At 41.0% G+C, this 14,046-nt stretch overlaps 1 protein-coding gene across 1 annotated transcript in view; it reads left to right on the forward strand.

Moving 5' to 3' along the window:
• Positions 1 to 294: 294 nt before the first annotated feature.
• The window catches only part of TAOK3 (TAO kinase 3), a 53,032-nt gene continuing 39,280 nt past the window's right edge, over positions 295 to 14,046 (forward strand). The window contains exons 1-8 of the mRNA XM_009888603.1: positions 295 to 363; positions 1,613 to 1,823; positions 5,954 to 6,025; positions 6,973 to 7,074; positions 7,533 to 7,578; positions 8,525 to 8,621; positions 12,672 to 12,785; positions 13,867 to 13,958. Coding sequence (XP_009886905.1) covers positions 1,704 to 1,823; positions 5,954 to 6,025; positions 6,973 to 7,074; positions 7,533 to 7,578; positions 8,525 to 8,621; positions 12,672 to 12,785; positions 13,867 to 13,958 — 643 coding nt within the window. The 5' untranslated portion in view covers positions 295 to 363; positions 1,613 to 1,703. The remainder of the gene's footprint in view (positions 364 to 1,612; positions 1,824 to 5,953; positions 6,026 to 6,972; positions 7,075 to 7,532; positions 7,579 to 8,524; positions 8,622 to 12,671; positions 12,786 to 13,866; positions 13,959 to 14,046) is intronic.

Below are 14,046 nucleotides of genomic sequence, written 5' to 3' on the forward strand. Positions count from 1 at the left end.
AGAACTTGGCATTTAACCTCTTTTCCTGGTTTCCTATCATATAATGCTATATAGCAAACCCAAGGGCTGTGGAACACGGGAAGCGCCTGTCTTCACCTAAAGAGCCACCATTAGCATTCACAGCCAGTACTGCTTTTCACTGTGCTTTCACATGGTGCCTTCGTAGTCGGGGGTCTTTTCTAGAGGTAGTGGTTTTGTGTATTAGAATAAGACATAAAACTTAAAATACTTTTTCTGAATACTGGTATTTGTTTTCCTTTGCAGAATAAGAGAGCGCATACAGTCTGGGGGGACGAGAGCACAGGACAATGCTGCTGAAAGGAATCTGAGCCACAGAGCATGCTTTGTGCCACAGTTACCCAGGTATGCTCCAGCAGAGTACTTTGTGCACCTCTAACGCACCACGGTTTGTTGTGCTTGTTGCTCCATTACTGATCATCCTCACCCAAGGAGACTGTCTCAGCCTCAGACCAAAATTATGCTCTACTTCATCGTTCCATCTGGATGGTACTTGCGCTCTGAAACCTTCTGAAGCCTTTTATGTGTGGTTCAGTTTTAATTTTATCTGATTGCTAAATTTCAGCTGGTCTCTCTTTAAATGTTACACTGGTTTGTATCATGAGGTAGGCTGAACATTTTAGGGTATGTTTTCAGAAGTCTTTTTCTTTTGTGCACAGAGATGATGTCTCAATAAACGAGGTACTGAACTACATATCTGGAAGCAGTTTTGAGACTTGCTCCAGACTGTTGTTAGAAACTGCACCAGTTGACTCACCTGCAGATAATCTGCTGGGTTTCAGAAGTCAAAAGCAGTGGGGTAGAGGCATCTGTCATTGCTTTGCAAACCAATGTCTGATGAGCCAATGCAGATTTTTCAGAATGTTTTTAATAAGAAATGTGAAACTTCCTGATTTATTTTTTTTTTTCCCCCATAAATAAATTTTTGGGGATGAATATTTAAAATCTTGATTTCAGTGCAGCTCAGTTCTGGGCTGTCTAATTATATGTTTAGGCTAAAGAAAGATGTTAAGGAGGTAAAGATCTGCCTTCTGTGATGGAGTCTAGGATTTTTCAAAAGCAATTCTGTGACCTGGGAGCCATCACAGTCCAGTAGCACTGTCTTATAGCACTGAATAAATAAATAAATAAATAAATAAAAATCATATGATTGTGAAGTGTTTCTGTGGAATAGAAGCTAACGTTTCTACTAGCACCAGCTGGCAAGTGGGAGTAGAGAAACAAAGCAAACAAACAGCAGAGAAAAGTAGAAGGAACAGGGGTGATAGTCTAAAAACTGACACACTAGGAGACCAGCATGAAGAATAACAAACTGCTATCGCAGGATGTTTTGCATAGCAACAGGACTCTTGTCTTCAAGTGGACTTTAGTGTAACTGCAGCCCTTGCTTCCTGTATGAGATAAAGAGCTGTTGGACTCTGAATGCATTTTAATCTCTATATCTAAATTGGACTAATAATTGAAAAGAATGAGCTGAAGGAAACGATAGTGAAGTCTAGTGCTCCTGAAAGTGTTTCCTCTAATTTTGCTGTCAGAGAAGCGAGAACAGAAACATGTGTAAAGGAAACAGATTAAAGATGAACTTTTTCACCAGGTGCTGAACGCTGTCTACAAACTACTTTGTCGATGAAGGAAGAAATTGATTGGGAATTGAAAGCGCGAACTAGTTCATAATACTGTTCAACATGCGCAAAGGGGTGCCAAAGGACCCAGAAATAGCTGACCTGTTCTACAAAGATGATCCTGAAGAAATATTTGTGGGTTTACATGAAATTGGACATGGAAGTTTTGGAGCAGTTTACTTTGTAAGTATACTTCTTTGCCTCCTCTTTGGAAAATGTAACCATTTTAAGTGACATTTTAGAGATCATCTGCATTTGTAAAAGCGTTATTTGAGCCCTTAGTGCTTTGTGTGTGTTAGCTTTCTCATAACGTATCTCAAAAATAAGTGTTTCCAGAGCACTCCTGAGCTCTTTAGTGTTACAGCTGTGTTTATAGTAGCAGTTGACTATAGTCTTAATACTGTACCTGGCCATTCAGGTTAAGTATATGGTATCTTGTGCTGTCTGATGCTGAAAGTTGAATTTAAACAGTTGGAAATTAATTTGCCAAACTGGAATTTCAAGATACTCTGCTTGGTGCTCATATGCTTGTAAATCATTGCAAATTAATACATCTAATGAATTAATGATTCAAAGTGCATTTGGAAGTTAAAAGCTACTTTGGTGAAGAATCGGTATTATGACTGCTTGGATAAAGATATCATGGAAGTTGCATCAAATTGCGTTCAGGCTTTTGAATTTCTCTGCTGCTCTGATAATCTAGAAGCTTGAAATATATTTGAAATATCTTGTTTCGGCACCCTCCTTGCCCCCACGTTTGTCTTGTAATGTACTGTCTTCAATAGCAAATGTTGACATGGCAAAAGCAAAGAGAAAGTCCAAAGAGGAATGGGAATTCAAGTCGGAAGGATGTATTGCATTAATTGATAATGGTCAAGAGAATTTAATCTGGAAGGTGAGAAGAATAGTGCTTTTATAATTAGTATCAAGTAAAGCCAAATCCAAAATATTAGGTTTGGAAATAATTATAATCCAGTTGCTATCAGTGAAACTAAAATAGAATTCACTACAAAACAAACAAAAAAAAAATCAGTCAAACTAAAGCTGCTTGATAGCATGGCCTGCCTCTACAGAAGATTGAGTTCACTAGAACTGAGATTTCTGAATATCAGACATTAAAGTATTTAGATAAGTGCCCTGACAGCTGTAACTCCAGAACCTGGCAGTAGCTGGCATGGATTATTTGCAAGCACTCCTGTTCACTGTTCATAGTTGTGTGCAGTGATGGAGGTGTTGGTGGGGCTGTTGTTAGAACAGGAGAGGAGCCTGATATTTTGTGTCAGATAAGCAGTGCGTGTGTGTTTTGAGGGATAACAATATAATTCCTCAATGTATAATACGGTAGAAATGGTATGGGGGGCCGTTCTACCATGGGGATTGACAACAGTGAGACAGACGCTTCTAGATGTTGTGGTGACAGGTTGGTGAAAGTATAGTGTTAAATGCACTACATGTGTAAGGATAAGGCTGTAAAACTTACACTACATGTTTGATCTGCTCCGTAAGAAGAGCAAGCTTTTTTTTTAAGGTGGGAGTAAGGGAGGTCCTACCCAGCGTATTTCAAAAGCCAAAGGGAAAGGACGCGTGGTATGCTTTAACGTAAAGATGAAGTAGTGACAGCGCTACCTTCATCATTTAGCTCTGGTGTTCAGCCATGCCTCATACTTCAAGGGGGAGAGCGTGAGGAGTGTTAGAGGGCTAGTCTAACAAGCAGGCTTACAGCTGAGATGTCACTGTGGTTAGGTAAAAGCCTCGCAATTCCCCGGTTCTTCCCTTCCTCCTTTCCCTGGTTGCTTTATCTAACCATTGCAGAGTTTAGCCAGACTGCAGCTTCTTGCAATGTCCTCGAAGCAGCTGCATCCTCCAAGCTGGATGGTGATTGCAGTCATGCCTGTAGTAATGTTACTGTAGTAACATAGTAATTAGATGCATCACCACTTTTCTGTGATACATCCTCACCTCTTTTGCCACTGTTTGAAACCTAATCTTTCCTTCCTGTTGCATGAAACACTTGGCATACAGTTCTTCAGAGTCTTTGCCTTGCCCTGCTCTGAATCACAAGCAGGAGCTCACCTGTTTGCGGTTTTCAGCGCACAGTAGCCCTTCCGTTCATGGAAGATAACTAGAGGAAGGCCTCTAGCTATCCACTGCTCTGCCTAGGTCATCCCAGAGCTTTTCCCTACTGCCCAGGGGATGCTGTGCATCTTTTGTCCCGTCCCCCTCCCCTTTTAAAAAGCTTTTGTATCCTGGCTTACATCATAATTCTTGCACATCTCTGAGTAAGGCAGAGGCTGAGAATAAGATCTTGGATCATCATGGCAAGGTTTCCAGGGATCCTGATGTGCTTGGTATCAAAAAAGGCGAATAGGTCAAAAAAAAAAAACTTTGAAGGAATGAGGCTTTCTAAATCATTGAAAAGAATGGGGAAGAGACTTCAAATACATAAAAAGAGGCAGGGCATAGATTGTTATGCTGTTGCTGCATCTCTTTGACCCTTTTCTTTGAGTTGGTACTGACACCACTACAAACAGCAAATACATAGATCTGTGTTTTTTCACTGTTTTTATTGTGGATTAATAGGATTGTACTAGTAAAAACTTCACTTTAAGTGCAATTTTTGCAAGCTGTTTTCCAGTATACTGTTGCCAAACCTTGGCAAGATAATTTGAAATTTCTTTTCTTACTTGAAAGAAATAATACTTCACGTATCAGAAGGCTAAGAAAAAATATGTCATTTCTCACAAGGTTTTAAAGTTGATGCTAACTTGACTTGAAATCAACTACATTGATTTCATGCTTGACTTCAGAAGAATAGTTTTCATCAAAACCAACCTACTTATGTCCATGTTAGAAACGCTGAAAAGTGATAAAGCAGATGAGGGCAGTGTAAAGAAGGTTTTGCAAGCCAAACGTGCTTGTTTTCTGCCAAGTTTTCACTAAAGATCTGCGAGTATGGCTAAAACTACTTCAGCGAACAGATACTTCTCTCGAGTATGCTTGTACAGCCCTTTAAGTTGTTTCAGGCAGGAGGATCCCAAGCTCTTTGTACAGCAAGAACTTCACCCACAACTGTGAGAACGTGGCAGTGTGCTATTCGGCAAAAAATTACGGTTGAAATGAGAGATACCATGTTCATGTAAAGATACTTGGAATTAATGTAACAGACAGAAATACTTGGAAATTTCTTTACAACGCCAGCATTAATTCATCTATTTGAGTAATATACTCTTGATCTTTTATGTGCTGAATCAGAATGATGAGTGCTCAGGAAGGGTTTTGCCTTATCCAGAAGTTACTTGTTTTCAGCTTTCTCTAACACATTGGAGGAGGAGTGTGTGATGTGAAGAGCCTAAGTGTGTCAACTCCCTCCAGTAATTCCTGTGCTCTGTTGGTTCACCCAACTTCATTTTTCTTTGAAGTCACTGTGCATCATGAAATGTCCTTCACTAATACATTACTTGAAAGTATACTACTCATCCTTTCAAGCAGTTGAAAGAAGGATTTACCACATATAACTTCTTTTGTATTCTAAGCCTTTAACTGTCGTTAATTTTTTGTCCCAAAAATGGTAAATGGTTGGAGGTACTGGGACTTCAACAATTCTCTTAAGACTGAAACCTTCAAGTTTGGTGTCCTTAACACACAGAAATGAGGCCAGTGCCAATCCAGACAAGTAGAGCTCTTTCTAAAACTGAGTTTTCAGCCTTTGGTTACCATCTCTGTGTCACACAGGCTGCAGAAGAGTAGAATTTTGCTGGCTGAGTAATATTCATTGTACAATTGAGGTCTCGTGCAGTGAAAGGAAGATTGCTTTTTTTTAACTGAGTTAAATTCCGGACTGAAGCATCTTCTTGAATCTGGAGATTGAAATAGCTGTTTGAGAATATAAATATTTTCTGGGTTTTGTGGATTAAATTATAGAGATTTTGGTACACCCATTTATCTGTTTCTTTGGAAAACTTTTTTCCAAAGGTTTATCTAAAACTGTTTTTACTGCAATTCCAATAAAACTGTATTTTGCATGTTCTCAGTAGGTGCAATGGTGGGCCTTGGTATGCGTATCAATAGGGAAGTAGCAAGTGCAGTAAGGGCCGAGGAAGGAACAGCAAATGTGGACCGATAGATGAAGTCAGGAAAAAGCGTTGTAATAGTTGTCTGGTAAGTCTTACCATGAGGAAGATGTCTCTGAAGTGTAGGAGCTTGCCAGGATGCGATACAGGAGAGAAAAACCTGCATTTCCAAAGGCTCAGCTCGCTCCATGGGGAGGAAGTAAAATGAAACTTTTTCAATCTGTTTCTTTCTCCCTACTCCAGGCTACAAATTCCCACACTAATGAGGTGGTGGCAGTCAAGAAAATGTCCTATAGTGGAAAGCAAACGAATGAGGTAAGATGAATAAAGCCAATTCTGCATGCAGAAGCTGTTGCAACCATAATGTAAATCTGAACAGTGAAATTAGCTGCGTATTTCATTTGACACTAGCAGACCAGCTTTTGAATGCTGTAGTTGTTGCTCACTTCCATGAGAAGCATGGAGGTTTGGGGAGGGAAAATGAGTTTATGCAAATTTTTACAAATAATTCAGTTTGAGGGAATGGGAATTCAGAATGCTTGTAGGGTGGTTATTTCAGTAATAAGTGCATTAAGAGCGTGCTGGCTGCTGGAACCATAACCACAGCTCTTTGAGGTGTCAACTGAAATGTATAGCTGACTTGAAACACTTTTCAGGATCTATAATCTAAAATGACCTAGACCTTGTATTCAGAACATCGGTCTCACTTCAATTGTTCCTTGTTAGTTGCTCCTCTTATTGTGTTGCGATACTTTGTACTTGGATCGACTGTTCATTTGGATTGGCGGGTTGATATGCAGTGAAGAATGTGTTTGTTAGGAGCCAACAGGGATGTTTTAAACTCATTTTTCCTTGCTTACCTGTTGGTCCTTCCACATGTGCTGTGGTCTTCCAAACGCCAGTTGCCTCGTGCTGCGTTACAAAAGGAAGCAAACAGCTAACGGTTACCATCTGTAGCACTTACTGCGTCACTGGACAGTTCAAAAACAAAATGATAGCAATGCTTTAAGTAAAATATATTGCAGAAAAAAGACCTTCCAGCTATTTAAATCTGTCTTGGGAGGGGTCTTAATGCAACAGAGATCCAGACAACTTCAGTTGTGTACAGTTGTGCTTCTGTAACTAAGACTTTTATCATCTTCATACTGTGAAATAGTTTTATGGCTGCTCTTCAGCCTGTATTACAGTGTGTGGTGTATGAGAGTATGTAGGGGATTAAGCAGAGAAATATATTTAAACCTTTTTGCGCTTTTTTTTATTAGAAATGGCAGGATATCATCAAAGAAGTCAAGTTTCTACAACAGCTGAAGCACCCCAACACCATAGAGTATAAGGGCTGTTACTTGAAAGAGCATACGGCATGGGTGAGTGATGTGGCATTTAGAGGGCTTCATGAGCAGAAAACGTACGGTACAGCAGTCAGATATTCAGTACACGCGGTGTCTTTACGTGTGGCAGTATTTATCCCGCGCTGCCTGTCGTCCCTTTCATCTGAAGAAGCTTCCAGGTAATTTAAAGGAAATAGTTATTTAGGACATTGGAACAAATCCCTGCTTCTGAGGCAGGCCTCTGTGTTCGTGCAGATTAAACTATTATGGAACATCCTCTACAATTTCTCCCTCCAAACTTCAGTGCCTAAATCTTCTTTACAACAATGAAAGATGTCTTGACATTGCTGGAATGTTGAGAAGCTTTTATTTTGTTCATCGCTTATTGCATTTTTTGCAACTTAAGGTTTTACTTCTACTGTTTCTCAGTCATTCAAGTAGTAGGTGGAGAAGCTGTGCCCAATTATTTAAAAGCATGCTTTTTTTTCTTGCAGTTGGTTATGGAGTACTGTTTAGGATCAGCCTCTGATTTGCTAGAGGGTAAGTTTTATATAGTCTTTGATTTTCTTTTTGCTAGTGCCCCTTCTGAGGCTGTCTTCTCAGTCTGGTATTTTGCAGATGGTAGAGGCGGTCTGTCTATACTACTCCATCCTGTAGCTGGAATGGGTGTGTTTGTGATACCCAGGGTACGCTGAGACTTTCCCAGGAGGCCAGTGCTACATGTAGTTGGCATGCACATTTGTATCTTGTAAAACAAAGGTATCAACTTATATAGCAGTGTTCCTGTAATTTGTGCCTTCTTGATGACTGAAGCAGACTGCCTGTTTTCTGAATATCCATAATAAAAACCTGCAGAGATCACCTTTGTCCTTGTCTTACAGTTTCTGGGATAATCACAGATGGTTTTATAGAACAAGAGGCTGATACGACCTCAAAACTAGAACAGCACCTGCAGAGGAACCGGGAGTCCAAGCTGAATTTGAAAAAACTAGTACTCTTTGTGGGCCGTCGCTTTTGTATCTAAGATACAGTCAGCCAAAGGCACATGCTGGTCATATTTAGGGATATATGGAAGTCATATTTAGGGATATATGGAAGATGCTTTGGAGCATCTTTTTGTAGCTGGCATTCCTCATTTTCCTGGTTTTGGGCTATTGCGGGGGGCAAGTGGCAAGTTTTTCTTGCTAAGGACCAAATGAATATTTCAAATACATTTGGCAAGCTGCACTCAGACATATCTCCTGGTGTTAACGATAATTGTTGGCCCTAGCAGAAATGTGAAGAAAAATGTGGTTTCCTATGATGTGAAATACATGCACAGGCTATACATGACAAAGAGTTGCTAATGGCCCTCAGGCCGTAGGAAACTAGTACGGAGAAGATGATGTTAACCTCGTAGCTGGCAAAATTGTTGGGGTTCCTTCTATGCTTTCTCAGGAAATGATCACGCTTACCTTATGTTTTTTCTGGATTTTTTTTTCCATAGTTCACAAGAAACCACTTCAGGAAGTGGAGATTGCTGCCATCACCCACGGTGCCTTGCAGGGGCTGGCCTACCTGCACTCTCACTGTAAGATTCATAGGTAAGGCAACAGCTCGGTGCTGCTTAGACATCCTTCCATCTTCCACTCTCTGGAGTCTGAAAATTGCTTTGCTGCGTTTAAGCAACTTCAGTAAAGGTTATTCTACCAAAATTTTCTCTAATGGACGTGTCAGTACTCCTAATGCTGGGGTAGAAGTACAAATAAAAGCTGTTGGCTGTTAAGGAGTGTGTGGGGTTTTTTTTGGTTGAAGTAATTTCATGTTCCTATATCCTCTGCTGAATTTTCTTCCCTATTAGTAATTTTTCTCTGCAGACCCTGGTAACGAAGAATACACCTGAATGTGGGCAATAAACACTGACAGGAAAATATCACCCTAAATTTGCCAAATAAAGCAGAGTGATATAGCTAGACTATTTTTAAGACTAGACATGGTGAGAATGTTTTATGTATGAGTAAGTAAAACTTTTTGCTTTCAGATATCAGTCGCTGAGAGCCTAAGTGAAGGGTAAAACTACCTTAGGAGAAATCGGAGCCCACAGGCAGAGGAAGATTTTATAACAGGCTGCTCATGGATGTAGCTCCTAGATCTGTCTTTCATAATGTGGTATTTTTCAGGAGTTTGGATTTTTTTTTTTTGACTCATTTGTCAACAATGTTGCATGTTCTCGTTTTATGGTTTTTTGTCTAATTTTGGGTACTACTGACACATCAGGGACTTGTGAAATGACAACTAGATTAGTGTAATGAGTGGGGAGTCATCAGAACAAGGCAACGTGAGGCTAATTTATGGGGCTAAAAGCCTCTTTGTAGTCTACTGGCAAACTGCACAGAAAATTGATATATCTGAGGCAGTGAGGGATTTTTACAAAGGCAGGAATTATTTGTCACTTGTTAGAATAACTATTTGGGGCATATCTACACATGGTTATTAAATCGTATTTAAGAGAAATACTAATTTAAACATTAATAGCAATTTGTGAAATTAAGATTATTTTTGAACAGCCCTTTGCATATATGCCCTTATTTGAGCATAAAAATACCCGTTCTGAAATACTGTACGTGCTTTCAAAGTGCATTGAATTCTTATTTATAGTAAATGACTCCCTGTATGGATACTATTGAGAATTAGTTTTTTCTTGATACTCATTAGGACTTTCTAACATGGTGCAATTATTGTGTTGTAAATTCAGCAATTTCACATACTGAATACGAGCTACTCTGTGTGAACGTTCCATTAGTGTGCTTATAGTGTGTCAAGAACAAAGCTGGTTATTTCTCTTCCAAACCTGGAAAAAGTTACTTTTCTGTTGCAGCGTGCTGAGAGCGGCTATAGGGAGAGTTACTGCTACATGTACCAGACAGGCGTTTCCTATCTAGTTGGGTTTTTTCCAAGAGGTATTCCGCCTTTTAATTTCTGACGTGATGAGAAGGCAAATCTCTCTCAGAATAGAGGACCATCAAGAGATTTCTAGTTTTCTGATAGATGTATCTTAAAAAGGAGAGGTGAAAGAGTGCTGTGCCCTAGCTCCGTTGTTCAGCAACGAGGAGTGCTGTGCTGATGCACACCGTAACAGGGAGCTGGGCACCTGGAGGAAAACACCGTGCTCGCCTCTGCTGGGGCAAGTTCCAAGAGCACTGAGGAAAAAGTAAAGCAAATGCTGAATGAGAAGTGACCAAAGCTGGCAGCTGGGACAGCTGTGGTTTCCCTGCCCCACAGCAAGGAAGGCAAAGCGAGCGTGACCTGGAATGGAGGGACACCTTGTGGAGATGCAGGACAAAGCAAGTCTCTGATCTCGCCTCCTGAGCTCCCCGAGTGTCTCTGCTACCAGTTAGTTCTAATGTCATACACTATGGGATGGCAAAGGGTGAGATTATTTGCTGTTTAATCGCAGGCACAAGGCAAACCTAAGTTAGCAAATATGTTTGCTGATACCTAACGTGGCCGCTGAGTCCTCTGTTGATTGTTGTACAGTGAAGGTAGCGGTGGAGATAACAGTAAAGAGGACAGCCTGTGCTGTCTGTTTTGTACTTTTGAGGCATGCATTCTTGCACATACAAGACATCTTTAGCACTTGTCCACCAGCAAAAGTGACAGATGCATAGACGACATATTTCTGAATAGCGCATGCCTGCAAAAATAATCTATAATCCTAGTTTTGAAGTGCTACTGTGCTGGGAATGGGGAACAGAGGTTCTGACTCTGCTGCTGAAATACTGGAAGTAAATTTCTGTCTCTGTGGCTGTCTTTATCCCAGTTTTGCCTGTCCCGTGTGCTGCCCTGTGGAGACAAAGGCATGTCACCAGTGTTTGTGTCACGCTAAATGTAAAGGATCTTTCAGCTCACCTGACTGGCGACCGTAGACTGGGTCTACAGTGATACTGGATTTGTATTTGATGCATAAATCATTATGCTTCAACTGTTGTACTGTAATTCAGTGTGTGCTCTTCCTCTACAGCAAATACAAGATAGATAAATGGGAAGGGAAACAAAGCTAATTAGCTCGTTTTCACAGAGTCAGAGGATAAGTGTGTTTGGCAACACACAGAAACTTGTGTTGGAGGTCCACTACTACTGATAAGTGGCTTTGGTGTTTAAGGACTTATAGTTGAACACCACATAAGGAAAGCTGGTATTTTCTTGATGCATTTTTTTGTATAAAATACATTATATTTTTGAAGAGGTGGCAAAGAGACATTCCAGACGGTATGGCATATAAAGCCTGGCTGAAAGGGATCCCATAAACGTACTCCATTTAAGTTGAGGGTCTGCTTTTGCAAAAGCAAATAGCTTTGCCCCATGTAAAGGCATCTGTGGCATACCTGGTTTGCAATTTTCCCTTTACTATTGAAGTCCTGTATCAGGATTATAAGGAACATAGAATCATAGAATCATCTAGGTTGAAAGGGCCCTTGAAGATCATCAAGTCCAACCATAAACCTAACACTGCCAAAACCACCACTAAACCGTGTCCCTCAGCACCACGTCTACCTGTCTGTTAAATATCTCCAGGGATGGTGACTCCACCACTTCCCTGGGCAGCCTGTTCCAATGTTTGATAACCCTTTCGGTGAAGAAATTTTTCTTAATATCCATCCTAAACCTCCCCTGGGACAACTTGAGGCCATTTCCTTTTGTCCTGTTGCTTGTTACTTGGGAGAAGAGACCAACCCCTGCCTCGCTACGCCCTTTTTTCAGGTAGTTGTGAGAGCGATAAGGTTCTCCCCTCGGCCTCCTCTTCTCCAGGCTAAACAACCCCAGTTCCCTCAGCCGCTCCTCACGAGACTTGTGCTCTAGACCCTTCACCGCTTTTGTTGCCCTTCTTTTCACTATTGTGATTTTCAGCTGGCAATATGTAAGTAGACCTGAATTTCTTAAAGCAGTCCTCCTTCTTTTATATCAGATGGGTAGAAAAAAATATATTTCAGGTATAACAGACGAGTCTGCAGAATTTGTAGGTATTAGAAGTAAACGGTGCACAGGTGAGTTCTTCCCTGACTTTGAATAGTGTCATTGCCAAGTGTCTTGGAAGGTATGCAAATTGAGTTAACCTTTCTCAGCATTTGATGGGCAGTTAATCTGAAATTAACCCACTTATTGCCAGGCTTCAGAAATTTATGGTGCCAAAGGTGTTGAATGTATCTTTTGCCTTTTGTATTGCAGTAGCTTCATTATCGTTAATTGCGTAAACATATGTATTATCCAAGAATTGTAGGAAGGATAAGATAAGGGAGCCTAGGGCACGTGAAAGATGAAAATAACGTCTGGTATCGTTTAAAGTGTCACAGCTGGGTATTAGGACACAACTCTCCTGGATCTCAGTTTGGGGCATCAACCTTGCAACCATGGCTCATCTCCTCTCCTTTTCTCTTCCCTCACCTCCTGCCCTTTTTGGGTGCAGCCAGATTTCCATTCCCCAGAAAGCCATGTATCCAAATTCTCTAGCTTTCCGTAATAGCAGATTTCTAAATATTCTCAGGTTTTTATGAATGTTTAATTGAGAAAAAGTTAGCGGACTTCTGTGTGTTTGTAAATTTTTGAAAGTTATTCGACTGTAACTGGAAGTATACTTTTCTTTTGTTTTTTTAAAGGGATATTAAAGCTGGAAATATTCTTCTAACAGAACCAGGTCAAGTGAAATTAGCTGACTTTGGGTCAGCATCTATAGTCTCCCCTGCCAATTCTTTCGTGGGAACGCCTTACTGGTGAGTAAAGCCTGCAATACTTCAGTCCTTTAATAAGACCGCTCTCTTCCATTTCCAGCGTTTCACAGTCTGAAAATAATATCTGGCATAAAAACTTTATTAACCAAGCAGTTTCCTTAAAATCCCTGTGTCCAGCTCTTCAGGAGATGTGTTCTTTCTCAGTGCCCATGAGTAGAGGTGGGCTGTGCAGCACTTTGAAATGATACCAGTTGGTGTTTCAACTGTTGTAATGCCATTGGCTTAAGAATTATTAATGCTCGCCATAGGTAATGGAACTAAGATGACCACATGGAGAAAGGGAATCCTGCTAATCTGGCCATGCAGACTGGAAGTCGCACAGCTGCTTAAACCTGTTTTAAAGGAACTTGCTTAAGGGTCACTTGAGTTGCTTGGCATTCCTAATGTAGTGGACCAGCATAGTTTTATGCTCCACTTATTTTGTGGCAGACGCCCCAGGCGTTGATGGGAGGTCACCTATCGCCCAACCTCTGAACAAGTCCATTTGGCAAGAAACCTGCTTCGTCTTTGAAGAACAGGAGTTAAGAGCCTGAATTTTTGCAGGCTGGGCCCGCTGCTTCTTCCTCCTGCCTCCAACTCATCCCTTTATCCTGGACCAATGTATTTCCCCACTGTTCTGGATTTCCCTGTTCCTTTCATAGCGACACTCACAGGCTGCATATATCTGCTGGAAAATTCTTCTGGTATGCCAATGGAAAACCCACCATCTCTGGTGAGAGTGAAAGTGATACCTTTAGGACTCTCCCAGCCCTTGCTGTCTGCCTGCAGGTACAATGCCTTTGAGATTGGTGTGGGTCTCCCATGTGCCAGCATGTTGCGCTAACAGCGAGATGATCAGGTTGGCCTTTTATTTACTTTCCTTTCTTAAACTGCCTCTTGGAAGAGTTGCTAGTGCAGGCAAGCATTGTTTCATTTCAGCATGGCTTTCCTCAGCTCCATGCTGGCTCTTTAAGTTCTGGTCCGCTGCGCTGCTGAAGATAATGAAGCCGTCTCATTTTAAGCTATGTGCCGGGAGTCACAATTTGTATCCCCTAACCCGCATGTTTTGCACTGTGGTTGGTAGGATGGCACCAGAGGTGATTCTTGCTATGGACGAGGGACAGTATGATGGAAAGGTGGATGTCTGGTCTCTTGGGATCACGTGTATTGAGTTAGGTGAGTAAACGCTTGGCAGCTGAGATGAATCATTAATTGTCTGCAATATTTATTAGGAAGTCCTGAAAAAAACAGAAGATTCTTATTC

Source organism: Charadrius vociferus, unplaced genomic scaffold (assembly GCF_000708025.1).
Source record: "Charadrius vociferus isolate BGI_N301 unplaced genomic scaffold, ASM70802v2 scaffold917, whole genome shotgun sequence".
Taxonomy (NCBI): Eukaryota; Metazoa; Chordata; class Aves; order Charadriiformes; family Charadriidae; genus Charadrius; species Charadrius vociferus.